The following is an 18,191-nucleotide window of genomic DNA, read 5'->3' on the forward strand; positions in this document are numbered from 1 at the left end:
ATCATCCTTCCAGTCAACCTGACTTTAAAACTCTCTCCCTCTCTCCCCCTGCCTTCTCATCCAATGGTTTGCTACTAAAGAAAGGATATTCTTTACTGTATTCATAGTCATTGTGTGCCAAATTCTATCACATTAGTTCCGTAACACTGAGAAGTGTTAAAGGGATTGTCCCTTTTCTTCCCCCTCAGTTCCATATTTACTGCCCTAGTTTAGTTCCTTATTCTTTCACAGACCTTTCCTATCACCTTATAAACTATTTAAGGATAGTAACTTTGTTAGGAATAGTAAACAAAGGATAGTGCTTTGTTTACTTTTTCCTTTCATTAAGACTGAGCTAAGAAACACTTAATAAATATTTGTTAATTTAGTTATTTATATTAAATTTCTCTATGGAGGCATTGGGAGACATTTCCCAAGGGATAAGGAACTTGTAGAAAGAGTAAACTTTTAATGACCTTGTTGAATAGCTTAAAGATAGTCATAAAGTTGGTAGAGGGAACCCCTGCATCAGGGTTCTTACCCAGTCCCCTTTTCTCTTCTGCCTGAGGCCTCCCAAAGAGGCAGCAACAATGCCAAACCTGGGTGTTTTGGTCTTACCCTCTTGAGATTCTTAGGTTCTCTTCACTACCTACTTTCCTTGATCCCTCTCACCTTCCCTCTCATTTACTGGATTTTAGAGTCTTAGCTCTCAGCTACCTGCCAGCTAAACACAAATGTAAACTCCAAATGCTGGAGAACTTTCAAGTACTGTACTTGGAAACACTAATGAAGACTGAGGCATGGAGGACTGGCTTTCTATCCCTGTTTGAGTTGCTTCTGAAGATACACTTACCTTGCTGATGAGTATAAATGGTCCTGGTCAAGTGTCTAGAGGGCAAGAAGACCTCATTGCCTTTTTCCTCTGAACTTTAAACTGGGAAACTGGGATGCCTCAGAGCTTTCATCACAACCTTTAGACAGTGACCCTTGCTCTGCTTACCTTCTCTTTACCTCCCAGCCACATTCCTCCCTTTGTATCCACAGCCCAAGTAATAACAAACATGTATTGGACATGCATCAGGTAATTTAAATGCAGTTCCTCATTTAAGCCTCGAAACTATCTTATAAAGTAGTTACTATCATTATTCTTTGGGAAATTGAGGCCATGTAGCTTGCCCAAGGTCACAAGTATCAGAGCTAGGACTCAAATCTAGGTATGGTATGCAGATTTCTGAGATGGTTCCCCAAAGATGGCTGCCCCAATGAGGCAGCTCCTGGTGATATTCATTTCCTTGTGTAATCTTCTTCCCTAAAATGTGACTTGCTTCTGATGAATAGAATACAGCAAAAACTAGGGGAAGTCACTTCTGTGATTATGTTAAAAAGACTGTAACTTCCATCTTGCTAGCAGACTCTATTGCTTTCTCAGTTTGAATGCTTCGATGAAGCAGCCATCTTGTCTCAGACAAGGAACTGAGACAAGCCAATAGCCAATAAGGAACTGAGGCTTTCAGTTCAATAGCTGAAGAGAAATTGAGTCCTGCTAACAGTCACATGAATGAGCTTGATAGTGGATCCTGTTGCAATCAAGCTGGCGCTTTGATAGCAGTCTGTAAAAAAACCTGAACCAGAGGATCCAATCTAGCCCTACTCAGATTCTTGACCCAGAAACTATAAGATAATAAATGTTTAAGCCATTACATTTTGGAGTAGTTTATTACATGACAATAGATAATACACCAGGTGGATCTGACTGGCTTCAAAGTTCATGCGCTTCACAATTTTATAAAGAACAGCTGGGCTAAATAGCTAGGTAGTTCAACCTCCAGCAGCCCAGAGAATGCCCATTATTTTTATGGTCAGCATCTGTGTTGAGTGGGCTGGCTGAGTGTCCTGGTCAAAATCTTCCTCAGGATTATTATTCCAAATTTGGGTGAGCACTAGGAAGATCAAGTCGTCTTTTTTAGGCTCTTGCTATAGCATTTGGAGGGTCACTTTCTCATAGCAACTTTTCATAGCATTTGGAGGGTCACTTTCTCATAGCAACTTTTCCAGTGAGAAAAATCATCTGATAGGTTTGTTTTTGGAGGGCAAAGACCATGTTAGATTGACGGACACTCCCTGGGTCTAGCAGGCAGAATCCTATGGGACCAAGAGCTTGCAAATGCTGACACCCAAGCTGGGCTACTGAAACCTTAGAAAGCATGTCCTCTAATGGTGCTCAGCCCTGGCATCACATTAGAATCACCTGGGGAGCTTTTTTTTAAAATTTTATTTATTAAAAAAATGTTTTTTTTAACATTTATTTATTTTTGAGACAGAGAGAGACAGACAGAGCATGAACGGGGGAGGGTCAGAGAGAGGGAGACACAGAATCAGAAACAGGCTCCAGGCTCCGAGCTGTCAGCACAGAGCCCGACGCGGGGCTCGAACTCACAGACCGCGAGATCGTGACCTGAGCCGAAGTCGGCCGCTCAACTGACTGAGCCACCCAGGCGCCCCCACCTGGGGAGCTTTTAAAAATAGTTTGAGACTTAGCCCAAACCAATTGAATCAGAACTGTGGCATGGAGGGGGTGTTGGATCTGTGCATTATACTACGGGTCTTCATGTTTTCTGCTCTGGTCTTTTTCACTTCCTCATATGTGCATATGTCATCTTACCAGAAGTCGTAGCTTAAAATGCCTATCTTCCCTCTATCCTTCATTCAGTAAATATTACGGACTGATTTCTACGTCCCAAGTACTATTATAGACATTGGAGATACAATAGCATGCAGGAAAAAAAGGTCTAGGGGGGCCTGGGTGCCTCAGGTGGTTAAACGTCTAACTCTTGATTTCGGCTCAGGCTATGATCTCACAGTTCGTGAGTTCCAGTCCCTTGTGGGGCTCTGTGCTGATGGTGAGGAGCCTGCTTGGGATTCTCTCTCTCCTCTCTCTGCCCCTGCCCTGCTTGTGCATTCTCTCTCAAAATAAATAAGCTTAAAAGGAAACAAGATCTAGATAAGAACTGAAGTCTCCAAGGGGTGCCTGGGTGGCTTGGTTAAGCTTCCCATTCTTGGTTTTGGCTCAGGTCATGATCTCATGGTTGGTGAGTTGGAGCCCCAAATCTGGCTTGCTGCTGTCAGTGCAGAGCCCGCTTTGGCTCCTCTGTCCCCCCCCCCCGCCCCCCTCAAAAATAAATAAAACAAACAGAACTGAAGTCTCCAAACATTTTACTTTATGCTCACTCAGTTATTTTCCTTTTTTTTTTTTCTGTAGTTGGTAATTAAAACTTGCCCGTGATACGATCTTGTTAAATTACCATAAGTAGGTGCTCGGTGGGCTCCAATGGATAGACTCTTTAAAGAAGTCCGATGAACATTCTTCAATCAAAAGAATCTTGGGTGGGAGCTCTGTCCACGTGGGAGGAGCAGAGGGCATCAGTTATCTCCTGACACAGGTGTGGGGAAGCCCCGCCCTCTCAGTTCCAAGCCTTATTAGAGGGAGGAGCTGTCTTCTTGCATGTAGGGAAAGAGGAAGGAAACCCCACCTCTTATGGGCTTATGGGAGGAGGGGTCGGCGGACTAGGCGTGAGTTGATTGGCTGAGAGGCGGAGCGCCACGGGTTGGCTCCTTCTAGGAGCTCTCCGGATTCCTGGTGGGGCGAAGGCGGGGTGGGAGAGAGTCCCGGTAGCTCCTGCCTCCTAGCGATGGCGCCGCGGTGCCGCGCCCAGTCTCCTGCCTGCTTGCCCGTATTCACAGCTATCGGGAGTCCGGTCAGACGTTGAGAATTGAAGCGGGTTCAAGGGAGCGGCGGGACGCTGCCTGTCACGGGGACCATGTGGAGAGGTCAGACCTGTGGGGCCGATTACGGGAACAGCCGCGGCACCTGCTGAGAGGAAAGAGGGAGCTGCCGGGTGCGGCGGCGGTTTGCCAGCGCCTCGGCCATGTCGCTGCTCTGTGTGCGCGGTGAGTGTGTGGACTGTGGCAGGGTGGGAGGAAGACGCGGGCCGCCGAAGGGTCCCCGCAAGCTTCCAGTGGGCATTGCTGTACCACCTTTTCCAAACTTCACTTCTCGTCCGTGCCTCGGGGGTAGATTATGTTAACTCATTTATAAACATTTAAAGAGTTCTTTCCACTCTTTCTTATTTTTCCTCACTCTCACGTGAGGGACTGTTAACCTCTCCATTCCAGTGGCCATGTGACAGAGTTGTTGGCTGGCAGGCCCAGATCCTATTAAACAGTGACTGGCGCTCTTGTCTAGTGAGAGTGGACTAGCTAGGTGACCGCGAATAGTTGGTTCAAGAGTAGGCAGTCTCCCATTCTTTTTTTCCTTTTCCCTGCACCGTGAAACTAAAGGCGGCTTAGTAGCAGGTTCTTTTTATCGTTGTTTGAACGCAATGTGGTACAGCGGTCACATCCCTTCTTCTAGTGTATTTCTTCGCTTGCACCCCTCTGTTGCTTGTCTCGTTCCCGGCTTCTTTGTATAGGCTAAGTTTATTCTCATATTCGACTTGGAAAGTTGTGTTGTCTTCTCTCCTTTTTGGAGCGAACATAAGACGTATGATTTATGTGTATATTCATTAGCTTTTATTACAGTAACTAAAGGGCCTTTATTGCTTTTTCACTGAGAACAGTTGGCCCCTCTAAGAAGGTATTTTAAGGCAAGAGCTTTGGGGTTTAAGATGAGGCAAGGTGCATGGATTAAGCTCCGTGAGGGTAGAGACTGTTTGTTACTGGTTTTTGTATTCCTGGTGCCTGATACAGAAGCTCAACGCTGGCTTTGAATAAATACATGCATGTGAGGACTGTGATTTTAGAGATTATCTCATCAGAAAAAACAGGGTTTGGATTACCCATTGAATTTGATCTTGGAAAATTCAAGTTATGGCCTATCATAATGGTGTTGAACAAGATAGGATAAGGTGGCTTGATGGTGAGAGGGAGAATTTATCTACAAGGGCATTTTCCTGGTACTGTTCACTAGATAGAGTTCATATTTCTTTTGGCTCAGTGGATTAGAAGCATTGTTATTTGTGATTTCCTTGATAGGTGTTTCCCTCAGCTACTGGCGAAGGGAACTGTTTTGCTCTGTTCTCTTCCTCTGTTTTTGTTAAATCTGCATTAACCCAAAATGGATTTGGCTATTTCCAGGGATTACGAGACAATTTTTTTTCTTCATGGTTGATTTTTCATTAATGAGAATTTTGCTTTGCTTTTAGTAAGACGTTTTCTCTCAGCAGCTGGGAATCTATTTATTCCTTTAGATCCCTGCTGTTGAGTAGCAGGATTTGGGAGAGGTTGGGTTTTGCAATGTCCCTTGGACAGTTAAAATCCCTACTGCCATACCTTATTACAATGCTAGTCTTTATGAAAGACACGTTAGGCAGGAACACTATTAAACCAGAAATTCCTATTTAATTGAATTTAAATAACTTCAGAGAAGGAGCTGCTGCTATTTTCATTTGTTCTAATATGGGTCAACTTTCATTGTCTAGAAATTCTGCTATTTAGCTAACCTCTTCTTTCCTTTTTCATGTTATATTAGTGGAGTCTCTCTTCTTTTGAACCTGAGGGATTGGAGGCCAGCAGGTCATTGTTTTTTGAATGAAGATCTTGAAGATTATTAATTACTGAAACAAGTAGCTACCTTGTAGAGAAGTATTCATATTAAATGGTAAAGTATTCGTTCTGGGGAAACTTACAGAAATGGATCAAAATAAATCTTTCTAAAATGATATTCCTTGTATTATATTTTGGCAGATAGGAATGTTGTTCATATTATGAGATAAGCCTGTGTAATGATATTGTATAACTCAATTTCAGTTCATCTTGGAGTAGAATTGAATTAGAGATTTTTTCCCTGTAGTCAAAGTTCAAACAGTTGTAAAAACTGATGTAGAAATTGGCAAACTGGTATTTAATTATCCCCAGACATCTAAAGAAGTCAGTTTCTTGATCTAACTCATTAATCATTCCTTATTGCCTACAGGTTAAGGGCTCTCCTTTTTGGCCCTGTATTCTTGCTTATTCTTATGCAGATACTTAGCTCTAGCACTAACTTTGCTCATTCCTGTTCTGCATTTGTACCCCCAAAAATATTCTTTTTGAATTTTCTGCTTATCAAAAATGTATTATTCCTTTCTCGACTTAGAGTCTACCTTTTTGTTGTTGTTGAAAACTTCCTAAGTTCCTGTCCACCGTGGTCTTTTTCTCCTTTACACTCTTTAACCTCTGAACTCCTTTAAACATAAATCATTTGTGGTATGAACAGTACCACTAATTTGACAATGAATTGTATACTGCCTGGCAACTAGTCTTATACTGTTTATGGTGACCCAGACAAAGAAGGTAATGAGAGTGGTCAGATCAGATCTGGAATTTTGTGTTCATTTGGAGTATTTGATTCTAAGAGGCACATTGAGAAACTAGAATTTCTTTATAGGAAAGTGATTAGAATGATGAAGGGTGTAGAAACAATTTGAGGAATTGAGAGATTTAGTTTTGAGACAATTACAGAGGGAGATGAAGATAATAAAAATTGTTTAAAAAACTTAATTCCAGAGAACAGAACTGGGACAGCTGGGCCAGTGATTGAAAATTATAAGAAGCTAGATTTTAGTGTAATGTAAGGAAGAATGTTAACAATTAGAGTTGTTCTTTTTTTTTTTTAATTTTTTTTAATGTTTTTATTTATTTTTGAGACAGAGAGAGACAGAGCATGAGCAGGGGAGGGGCAAGGAGAGAGGGAGACACAGAATCTGAAGCAGGCTCCGGGCTCTGAGCTGTCAGCACAGAGCCCGACGTGGGGCTCGAACTCACAGACTGCGAGATCATGACCTGAGCTGAAGTCGAACACTCAACCAACTGAGCCACCCAGGTGCCCCAACAATTAGAGTTGTTCTTGAAGGCAATGGACTACTTAGGATTTTTTTTTTTTTTTTTGACTTAGGATATTTTAAGTAGAAATTGAGTGGTAAGGGTGTTCTAAAAGAGATGTCGACATTGGGTGGGAGGTTAGACTTGATAACTTTTTTTTTAAATTTTTTTAATGTTTTTATTTATTTTTGAGACAGAGAGAGACAGAGCATGAGTGGGGAAAGGGCAGAGAGAGAGGGAGACACAGAATCTAAAGCAGGCTCCAGGCTCTGAGCTGTCAGCACAGAGCCGGACACGGGGCTCGAACTCACAGACTGTGAGATCGTGACCTGAGCTGAAGTCGGACGCTTAACCAACTGAGCCACCCAGGCGGCCCAGGACTTGATAAATTTTAAGAAAACATCCTTTCATAGAATTCACTTAGTTCTTCCTTAAAAATTTGGCACAACTTCCTCATAATACTGCTATCTCTTTGCTTCCTTAGGGGTTAGTACCACATGAGCAACTCCAGTAAGCTAAATCAAGGATTTTCTTTAACTTTTGGCATCTAGGTGTTCATGATAGGTTTTCCAAACAAATGATACTCATTTTGAGAATGAAGTCTTTCCATATTTCTTTGTAATTGCCACAGTATTTATAATTGAGCTATGAATCCCCCTCCCTCATTTGAGCCAGAAGTTACACTTGTTAAATCAAAAACAAAAAAATAGTTTTGGGGATATAAAAAGCAATATGTGCTAATGCTTTTTTTTTTTTTTTTTTTTTTAGTTATTTTTAAGTAATCTATATGCCCAGTGTGGGGCTTGAACTCAGTACCCTGAGATCAGGAATCATATGCTCTTCTGACTGAATCAGCTGAATCAGCCAGGTGCCCCAATACATTGTTAATTATAGAAAATTGGGAAAGTCGAGTGGGTGGCTCAGTCAGTTGAGTGAGTTTGGTTCAGGTCAAGATCTCACAGTTCCTGGGTTCAAACCCTGTGTTGACCTTTGCCATGACAGTGTGGAGGCTACTTCGGATTCTCTCTCTTTCTCCACCTTCCCTGCTTGTGCTCTCTCTCAAAAATAAACATTAAAAGAAAACCCAATAAAACGTTAAAAAAAAGAAAATTGGGAAAATGCAAGAAAGTATAAAAAGGAAAACAAAAATCATCATATTCCTACCACTACCATTATTCCATTAACTTTTTTTTTCATTGCTTTCATTTTTTTTATTGTAATGGTGGTATATATGCATGATAAATTGAAACAGTTTAGGATGTGAAGTGAAAGTAAAAAGTTCTCCACTCTGCTAGTCCTTGTTCTCTTATAGGTAACTACTCTTTACTGTTTCTTGAATATCCTAGAAATTTTCATTACATATGAATATATACAATCTACAACTGAATTATACGATACTCCCCTCTTTAAAAAACTTAATTTTCCTATCACCTTCTATGAATCTAAATCATTCTTCTTTAAAAATTTTTTTAATGTTTATTTCTTTTTGAGAGAGACAGAGCATGAGCAGGGGAGGGGCAGAGAGAGGAGACAGAATCCGAAGCATGCTCCAGGCTCCGAGCTGTCAGCACAGAGCCTGACATGGGGTTCAAACCCACAAGGCGTGAGATCATGACCTGTCAGATGCTTAACCAACTGAGCCACCCAGGCGCCCCTAAATCATTCTTTTTAATAGCTACAGAGTATTCCATTTTTTTAAAGTTTATTTTATTTTAGAAGAGAGCGAGCACATGGCAGGGGTGCTCATGACCTGAGCCAAAATCAAGAGTTGGACGCTTAACTGAATGAGTCACCCAGACACCCTGAGTATTCCATTTTACAAGCATATATAATTCAACCAATTTCATATTGATGGATGTAATTTTTTTTTTTTTCATTTTGCTACTATAACAATGCTACCAGGAACATCCTTGTATGTGGTTTTGTTATATTTGGAGATCTCCTATCAGCTTTCCTCTTGGACTTTGTGTGTGATTTGCTCATTGCTGTTTTCTTGGTATAATGACACTCAGCCGGACCCATTAGCAAATCATATGCCTCATCATCTCAGATCAGCATCTTCTATGAGAGGCAGGTCTTTACCAATAGGTAATATTTTATGCCTACCAGTAAGACCAAAGACCTCAGCTTTTAAGTTTGACCTGTGATTTCATGTACTTGTCTTTTTTTTTTTTTTTTAAATCTTTTTTGTACCATTTATTTTTTGAGAGAGGTACAAGTGAGTGAGGAGCAGTGGGAGAGAGAATCCAAGGGGGGGGGGGCGAGGGGAGGGAGAAAGGAGAGAGAGAAAGGAAGGAAGGAAGGTGAAGAAAGAAAGGAAGGAAAGAAAATATGAAAATATCCCTCCCGTGTTTTACCTGAGGCGGGGCTCTCTTGCTTGTCAACCGTGAGATCATGATCTGAGCCAAAGTCAGATGCTTAATGACTGAGCCACCCAGGTGACCTTCTTTGTACTATTTTAAAATTATCTTCCATATTGATACATGCACCCAATGTTTATATCAGTGCTATCTGTAATAGCCAAACTATGGAAACAGCCCAAGTGTCCATTGATCAATGAATGGATAAAGAGATGTGGAGATATATAATATGGAATATTGGCCACAAAAAAAGAATGAAATCTTGCCATTTGAAATGATGTAAATAAAGCTAGAGAGCATTATACTAAGCAAAATCCTAGAAAGACCAATACCATATGATTTCACTCGTGGAATTTAAGAAACAAATGAGCGAAGGGGGGGAAAAGAGGCAAACCAAGAAATAGACTCTTTAAAAAAATTTTTTTTTAATGTTTGTTTATGTGAGAGACAGAGCATGAATGGGGGAGGGTCAGAGAGAGAGGGAGACACAGAATCTGAAGCAGGCTCCAGGCTCCGAGCTGTCAGCACAGAGCCTGACTCGGGGCTCGAACTCACAAACTGCGAGGTCATGACCTGAGCCGAAGTGTGACGCTCAACCGACTGAGCCACGCAGGCACCCCAAGAAACAGACTCTTAACTATAGAGAACAAACTAATGGTTACCAGAGAATTGGGTTGAGGGATGGGTTAAATAGGTGGTGGGGATTTAGGATACACTTGTCGTGATGAGCACCGGGTGAGGTATGGAAGTGTTGAATCACTATATTGTATACCTGAAACTAATATTACACTGTAAATGAACTAGAATTTAAATAAAAAAAAAATACACTTCCAGAAGTATTTTTGCAAAAACATTTTGTTTTGCATATTGAACATGAATTACTTGTGTTTTAAAAACAGAATAGGGGGAGCCTGGGTGGCTCAGTTTGTTGAGCATCCTACTCTTGATTTCGGCTCAGGTCATGCATGATCCCAGGGTCGTGGGATCGAGCCCTGCGTCAGGCTCTGTGTTGAGCTTGGAGCCTGCTTAAGTTTCTCTCTCTCCCTATGTCCCTCTCCCCTGCTTGCACATGCTCTCTCTCAAATAATAAAATCAGTCAGTCAGAACAAAATAATACCACTAGTGATGAGAAGTATACCAAGTCTGTTACATTGGCTCACCCTTAGAAAAGCTTATATTTAGGGGCACCTGGGTGGCTCAGTTGGTTAAGCGTCTGACTTCAGCTCAGTTCATGATCTTGCCATCTGTGAGTTCAGGCCCCGCATCTGGCTCTGTGCTGACAGCTCGGAACCTGGAGCCTGTTTCAGATTCTGTGTCTCCGTCTCTCTCTGCCCCTCCCCAACTCACGCTCTGTCTCTGAAAAAATGAATAAACCTTAAAAATTAAAAAAAACTTATATTTATCATCACTGATTACCTAGTTGACTGAAAGAATAATACTGGGAAACTCTTAGTGAATTCTGATGGACGTTCAGGACACATATTGATTGTAGGTCAATTTTAGGCTGTGGGGGACCTTAGATATATTTTGGTTTACTGCCACTGTGGAAGGTAGAAATAGTAATGATTTTAGAATTTTTAGGTATAAGAGCAGATTGGTCAAGTATTTTCTTTACACCTTATTTTTTCCCCTAACATTGTCATCTGCCTCAGCTAACTCCTTGTTTGGAATTTAAGAAATTTTGAACCGGGCAGCAGTAAAAGGGCGAAGGACCAATGTCCTCTGCCACGGATAGCTGTTGTCATAAATTGTTCTTGTCCTTAAAAGCAGTATGTTCTGTAATTTCTTAGTTTCTAAAAGTGGGATTTCTGGAAGTTGTACTTTGGGCCAGTGAATTGGATTTTGCCTGTGCTATGTATCTTAGACTTTGCTATGTGAATTTGTTTAAAGTTTGGGCTATTTGTCATTAGTAAATATTTGTTGACTACCTTCTCTCTGCCTGTTTATGATGCATATCTATATAGTAGATAAGAGTCCTAGGAATCTAAATAGGTTTTTTGTTTTGTTTTTGTTTTTTAAGTTATTGAGAGAGTGTGAGTGGGACAGGGGCAGAGAGGGAGAGAATTTTAAGCACTGACAGTGCAGAGCCTGATGTGGCGCTCAAACTTAACAAATCTCGAGATCATGCCCTGAGCCAAAGTTGGACGCTTAACCAACTGAGCCACCCAGGAGCCCCAGAATCTAGATAGGTTTTAAAACCTCTCCTTTCTTCTCTCTTCCTGTAAGCTGCCTGAGGTGATCTCTGAAAATGGTTCGCTGTTCCCTTGACCCAGAAAACCCTACAAAATCATGCAAATCAGGAGGTTCAAATCTTCATGTTCACTTTAAGAACGCAAATGAAACTGCCCAGGCCATCAAGGGTATGCATATCAGAAAAGCCACCAAGTACCTGAAAGATGGAACTTTACTGAAGCAACGTGTGCTGGTCCATGGCTACAATGGTGGAATTGGTAGGTGTGCCCAGGCCAAACAGTGGGGCTGGACACAGCGTTGGTGGCCCAAAAAAAGTAGTGAATTTTTATTGCATATGCTTAAAAATGCAGAGAGTAATGCTGAACTTAAGGATTAGGTGTAGATTCTCTGATCATTGAGCACATCCAGTGAACAAAGCCTCAAGATGAGATGCAGAATTTATAGAGATCATGGTTGGATTAAACTCATACATGAGCTCTCCCTGCCACATTGAGATGATCCTTAAGAAGAGTAGATTGTTCCTAAAGCGGAAGAGGAGATTGCGCAGAAGAAAAAGCTATCCCTGAAGAAACAAAAACTTAGGGTGGGAGTAAATCAGCATAAAATAAATGCAAATAAAAGTTAAAAACAAACAAACAAACAAACACACACACACAAAACCCCAAACCCAAGATCTCCTTTCTTAGGTAAACCCAGAATTTATTAGGACTATTAGGTCTGATTTAGGATAAGCAGAATAAGTTCTTACTGGAGTGGGAGATACTGCACTAGTTTTTCTAACTTTTTTTTTTTTTTACAGTGATTTATTTCTGAGAAACAGAGTGAGACAAAGTGTGAACTGGGGAGGGGCAGAGAGAGAAGGAGACACAGAATCTGAAGCAGGCTCCAGGCTTTGAGCAAGCGGTCAGCACAGAGCCTGATGCAGGGCTCAAACCCACAAACTGTGAGATCTTGACCTGCACCGAAGTTGGACGCTCAACTGACTGAGCCGCCCAGGCGCCCCTAGTTTTTCTAACTTTTAAAGTAAGATTCTTTAAGTTTGGGGAATGTTTTATATAGTCCTGTAGACTGTCATTATTAAAGGTCAAGGAAGATTTGCTCTTTATATATTAAAACTTTTTTGATTTGTAGCATATGTACAGAAAAGTACAAAAATCTTAGGTGTATGGCTCACTGAATTATCACAAAGGGAACACATACACATGACCATTACTGTGGTCAAGAGAGAGAACACTAATACCTCAGATGGCCTTCTTAGTGTTCCTGTCAATCATTACTTCCTCTCAACTTCCCAAAGCTAACATTATCTGACTGTAACAGCAGAGTAGTTTAGCTTGGTATTTTTAATTTTTATTTTATTTAAAACACTTTTTTTAATGTTTATTTACATGAGAGAGAGAATGTGTGCTCGCGCGCGTGAGTGGGGGAGGGGCAGAGAGAGAGAGAGAGAAAGACAGAAGTAGGCTTCAGGCTCTGACCTGTCAGCACAGAGCCCAACTAGGAGCTTGAACTCCCGAGTTGTGATATCATGACCTGAGCTGTGGGCTGAAGTAGGATGCCCAACCGACTGAGCCACCTAGGGGCTCCTATTTTTATTATTTTTTAAAATGTTTATTTTATTTTTGAGAGAGAGGGGCAGAGATGGTGGGGGGGCGGGGGTGCGTAGAGGATCTGAAGTGGGGTCTGTGCTGACAGCAGACAGCCTGATGCCTGGCGTGAACTTAGGAACCATGAGATTAACCTGAGCCAAAGTTGGATGCTTAACAGACTGAGCCACCTAGGCGTGGTGGTATTTTTTTTTTTTTTTAATAAACTTCATTTAATTTATTTTGTTTGAGAGAAAGAGGGCACAAGTGAGGGAGGGGCAGAGAGAGAATCCCATGAGGAGCAAAGAGAGAGAAAGCAGGGCACGAGCTCGCCAACAGTGAGATCATGACCTGAGCCAAAGTCAGATGCTTAACTGACTGAGGTACCCAGGGCACCCTAAACTTCATTTTTAAAAATATTTAATTTATTTTTGAGAGAGCATGAACTAAGGAGAGGGGCAGAGGGAGAGAGAGAATCTTAGGCAGGCTCCATGCGTAGCGCAGAGCCTAACTTAGGGCTCGATTCTACAACCTTGGGATCATGACCTGAGCTGAAATCAAGAGTAGGACACTCAACTGACCGAATCACTCCAGGCACCCCTATTTTCATTTTATTTTTTAAATTTATTTTTGAGAGAGAAAGAGAGAGGGACACCATGAGCAAGGGAGGGGCAGAGAGAGAGGGAGACAGAGTCTGAAGCAGGCTCCATTGCTCTGAGCTGTCAGCACAGAGCCTGATGTGGGGCTTGAACTCCTGAACCATGAGATGATAACCTGAGTCGAAGTTAGATGCCCAACCAACTGAGCCACCCAGGTGCCCCATATTTTATTATTTTTTAAAGATTTTATTTTTAATCTCTACACCCCACGTGGGGCATGAACTCCCAACTCCAAGATTAAGAGTTGTGTGGTCTCTTAATCACTGAGACCAGTGGTCACTGAGCCAGCCAGGTGCCCCAGTAAACTTCATTTTCTTTTATTTTTTTGTTTTTGTTTTTATTTTTGTTGTTGTTGTTGTTGTTTTAGTAAACTTCATTTTCTTAGAGCATGTTTAGGTTCACTGGAAAATTGAGCATAGAATTTTGCTTGTTTTTGAACTTTAAAAAAAAAAATGTTTATTTTTGAGAGAGAGAGAGAGAGCGCGCGCGCGCGCAAGCGAGCACGTGTACCTGCAAGCAGGGAGGGGCAGAGAGAGAGGTGGAGACTTAAGATCCAACGTGGGCCCCAGTGCCTGATTTGGAGCTTGAACTCACAAACCACAAGAACATGACCTGAGCTGAAGTCTGACGCTTAACCAACTGAGCCACCCAGGTACCTGTGTTTTTGAACTTTTTAAAAAACCAAGATGTAATTGACATTGAACTTTTCATAAATGGAATTATACAGTATTTCTTTTGGACTGGTTTTGTTGGCTTAACATGCTTGTCAGATGTTTCTACTTGATGCATATACCGATAGTTCAATTTTAATTGCTGTGTAGTATCTCATTGTATGAATATACTACAATTTATTTGTCTTTGGACATTTTTTCCTCATCTAACCATTTATTTATTTTTTAAATGTTTATTTTAGAGCAAGAGAGAGAGAACATGAGTGGAGGAAAGGCAGAGAGAGCAGGAAACAGGATCTGAAGTGGGCTCTGTACTGACAACAGGGAGACAGATGTGGGGCTTGAGCTCATGAACTGTGAGATCATGACCTGAGCTGAAATCGGACACTTAACCAACTGAGCTACCCAGGTGCCTCTCATCTTACATTTATATCTTTTGGTCCTACCTTGTGTGTATTTCAGAGGGGTGTATATATATCTGGGATTAAAATTTCTGGGTCATGGTTATGTGTATGATAATATGAAACAGTTTTCCAAAATCTACCAATTTACTTTCCTAGTAATTTTTTCTGATATTAAAAAAAAAAAGAGAATTGAATGGCCCTTAGTTCTCAGCATTTGGCCAGGTTATCAAACCATTTCACAGGCATTAATACATAACTTTTACATGTTAATCCTACAGGCTCGATAATTTTTTTTAATGATGTGAAGAAATCCATTATGTTGAGATGCTTTCTCACATTTAAGACTAAAATTTGTGGCCATGATTTTATTGAAAGAAATACTGAATTAGTGTTTTTGATGTTGATCAAAGATAATAGCTTGGTCCCTGAACTTAACGGCATTACATACTTTTAAAAAAGAATACCATTTTTCTAAAGAGAGAAGTTATTCATTCCGAAGTATTTATCAGCTTTGTATATGTCAGGCACCATTGGACACACTGAGAATGTAGAGGTGAACAAGTTGTCCCAATTGTCAAACGTCCATTATAACATTTTTCTTTTCCAGTTATAGAGTCCAGTCTGAGTTGGCATTTACATTTAGTGGTTATGTGTCTTTAGCCTCTTTCAATATGGAACATTTCCACAGTCTTAAAAAGTTTTTTTGTTTTTTTGAACGTTGGCTTTTTTGTTTTCGTTTTTTGTTTTTTAAAGAATACAAGCCCCTGTCCTTTTGTAGTAGAATGTTTGTCAGTTTTTTGGTTTGTCTGATGTTAAGCATCCTCAACTGGAGAACTACATAGTTCATGTTGTGTCCTTCTCAGGGTATCAACATCAGAATGTACACATTGTCATTTGTTGGTGATACAAATTTTGATTACCTGGTCAAATATTGTTTGACTCCTCCCTCCCCCCCACTTCCTCTCTGCCCCCTGTGACTAATAAGCACCTTGTGGGAGATATTTAAAAACCATTCAGATATTCTGCATAATAGTGTTGTAAGGACTAAATAGAATGTTTTTCCCAGTGGCTGAGATAGTATCATGCTATGGGTTTGTTAAATTTGAATCTGTCTGACATGATGAAAGCACTGTTTTAGTGTATTTGTTAATCTGGTGACAGTGTGTAGATTAAGTGGGGGAGGGAGGGAGAAATTAAAGACACTTAAATCAAAACAGGAGTAATTTAGATTGAATGTAGATTAAAATTTCTTGATGAGATTTGAACTATTGCAGAAAAGCAGTGAAATCCATTTTTCTAGTCCTTTAAAAATAAGCCCTATTTCCTTCTGTGTAGAATACTTAGGTGTAACTGCTCTGGATGAGGTAAGTTAGGTAACCAGCTTTGCATTTCCTGCTTTGTCAAGATTCTTTCTGTGATTACTGAGAAATGGAATAAAAATGTAGACATTTGGTAGAGTTTTGAGTTCAACTTACCAAGGAAACTATTTCATTTTTCTATTTATTTTCTTCAATAAAAATAAAATGTTCATTCTCAAGTGCTAGCTCCAAAAGCATCTATCCACTGAATGTGTGAGAGAGACCCATGGCATCAAAGGAAAACAGTTATGAGGGCTTCTTTTTATGTTAGTGACCTCCACAGTGGTTAAAAAAAAATGTCAATATGACAGGAACAAGTTTGTGTTAGGGTGTTTGTATACCAACTATCTTCTCCTAAAGAATCTTATAAATAGGGATAAAGCAGTTCTAAGCCATTAGGAAATAAAGATTTCCAAGAAAAATCTGTTTTGTTTTCTATTGCTGCTTCTGCAGTAAGTACTTACTTGGAAATGGAGAACAGATAGGACTATGGATTGTGTTGGGCTATTAATTTTCTCTTGGAACTGTTTGCTTTATTAATTTTTATAGTGTTTTATTGTATGTGATGTTAAGAGGCTAGAGGACAGTGCATGAGGAAGATTTGCCTAGAAGCTAAAGAAAGACTGGCAGTTGGGCAATGGGAAGATAATTGCTTTTATATGTGATTAAAGGGGGCTAAAAATGATTTAATCAAATGGCTAGCTCACTTAACATGATTTCAATCTACTAGTTGTGACTCAGATTTATAGGACCTTCATGTCTAAAAGGATAAAATGTTTGCTGAGGAGAAAGGGGTAAATGATACATCTATCTCCACCTCATTTCAGCCATCCACACCCATGATCACATTGTAAAACATGTCACTCCTTGGATTGGGGCTCTGCCTTTCTTTTTCTTTTTTTTTTTTTTTTAAAGTTTGTTTATTTTGAGATAAAGCTCATGGGAGGGGCAGAGGGGGAGAGGAAGAGAGAGGGAGAGAGGGAGAGAGAGAGAGAGGGAGGGAGAGAGAGAGAGTGAGGGAGGGAGACAGAGAGGGAGGGAGAGAGGGAGGGAGGGAGGGGGGGGGAGAGGGAGGGAGGGAGAGAGGGAGGGAGGGGGGGAGAGGGAGGGAGGGAGAGAGGGAGGGAGGGGGGGGAGAGGGAGGGAGGGAAGGAGGGAGGGAGGGAGGGAGGGAAGAAGAGAGGGAGAGAAAGAGAAAATATCCCAAGCAGGCTGTGCATTGTCATAGCGCAGAACCCATTGTGGGGCTGGAACTCCCTAACCTTGAGATGACCTGAGCTGAAATCAAGAGTCAGTTGCTTAACTGCTTAACCACTGCTTAGCCACCTAGGTGCCCCCACCCCCGTTCATGCTCTGCTTTTGGAATCTTTAACTTTGTCACCTATCTGATCATACTCTCCAGTTTATCTTTCTAGCTGTTTAGTCTCAACTATGTTTTTGCTACTGTAATACAGGGTAGATGTTAAAAAGCTTTGGTTTTAGACTGGAGTTGGTAAATACACATCTCTACCACCTAGGAGTTATGTCCCCCTTACATATGTTACTTAATCTCATTGAATCTTAATTTCCACATCAAAAGTATTAAGTTCCTATTCTTTGTTTTTTGAAGTTTTATTTATTCAGGTTACCTTTGGACCAATGTGAGTCACCTCACTCATGAGCCTGAGATCAAGAGTTGTATGCTCTACCGACTGAGATAGCCAGCTGCTCCTTAAGTTCCCATTTATTTTTAAGTTTGTCATTATTTTTTTATTTTTATTTTTTAAAGTTTATTCTTTTATAATCTCTACATCTAATGTGGGACTTGAACAACTCCAAGATCAAGAGTTGTGTGCTTTTTGGACTGAGCCAGTCAGGTGCCCCCTTGAGTTCCTATTCTTAATGGAATTTCATTCTATTAAAAGAAGATACCAAAATAAAATAAATGAATAATAAACCACAGAAAATAAGTACAGTGAAGAAAGTAAGGTAAGGGACTGAGAGTGATCTGAATGGGAGGAAATAGGATTGTCCAGGAAGGCCTCACTGAGGTGGCATTTGAGCTGAGACCAGAATGATGAGAAGGACTCATCAGTCAGAGATCTGAGGTAAGTTTTTTAGGCAGAGTGGATTGGAAGCAAATG

The 18,191-nt window shown here is 40.8% G+C and overlaps 1 protein-coding gene across 8 annotated transcripts in view; it reads left to right on the forward strand.

The window, feature by feature from the left end:
- Positions 1-18,191, forward strand: part of UNC13B (unc-13 homolog B) — a 253,576-nt gene that overhangs the window by 16,077 nt on the left and 219,308 nt on the right. For 3 of the 8 annotated variants that reach the window (XM_060609386.3, XM_060609383.3, XM_060609382.3), the window contains exon 1: positions 3,595-3,927. The exons of 1 other annotated variant lie outside the window; for it this stretch is intronic. In XM_060609386.3, the coding sequence (XP_060465369.3) occupies positions 3,906-3,927 (22 nt within the window). In that variant the 5' untranslated portion in view covers positions 3,595-3,905. Of the gene's footprint in view, positions 1-3,268; positions 3,928-13,949; positions 14,288-14,548; positions 14,716-18,191 lie in introns of those variants that run through there. 4 more of the 8 variants (XM_078436711.2, XM_078436710.2, XM_060609385.3 and 1 more) reach the window with 4 other exon arrangements.

This window comes from Panthera onca, chromosome D4, assembly GCF_046562875.1.
Source record: "Panthera onca isolate mPanOnc1 chromosome D4, mPanOnc1 haplotype 2, whole genome shotgun sequence".
In the NCBI taxonomy this organism is placed as follows: Eukaryota; Metazoa; Chordata; class Mammalia; order Carnivora; family Felidae; genus Panthera; species Panthera onca.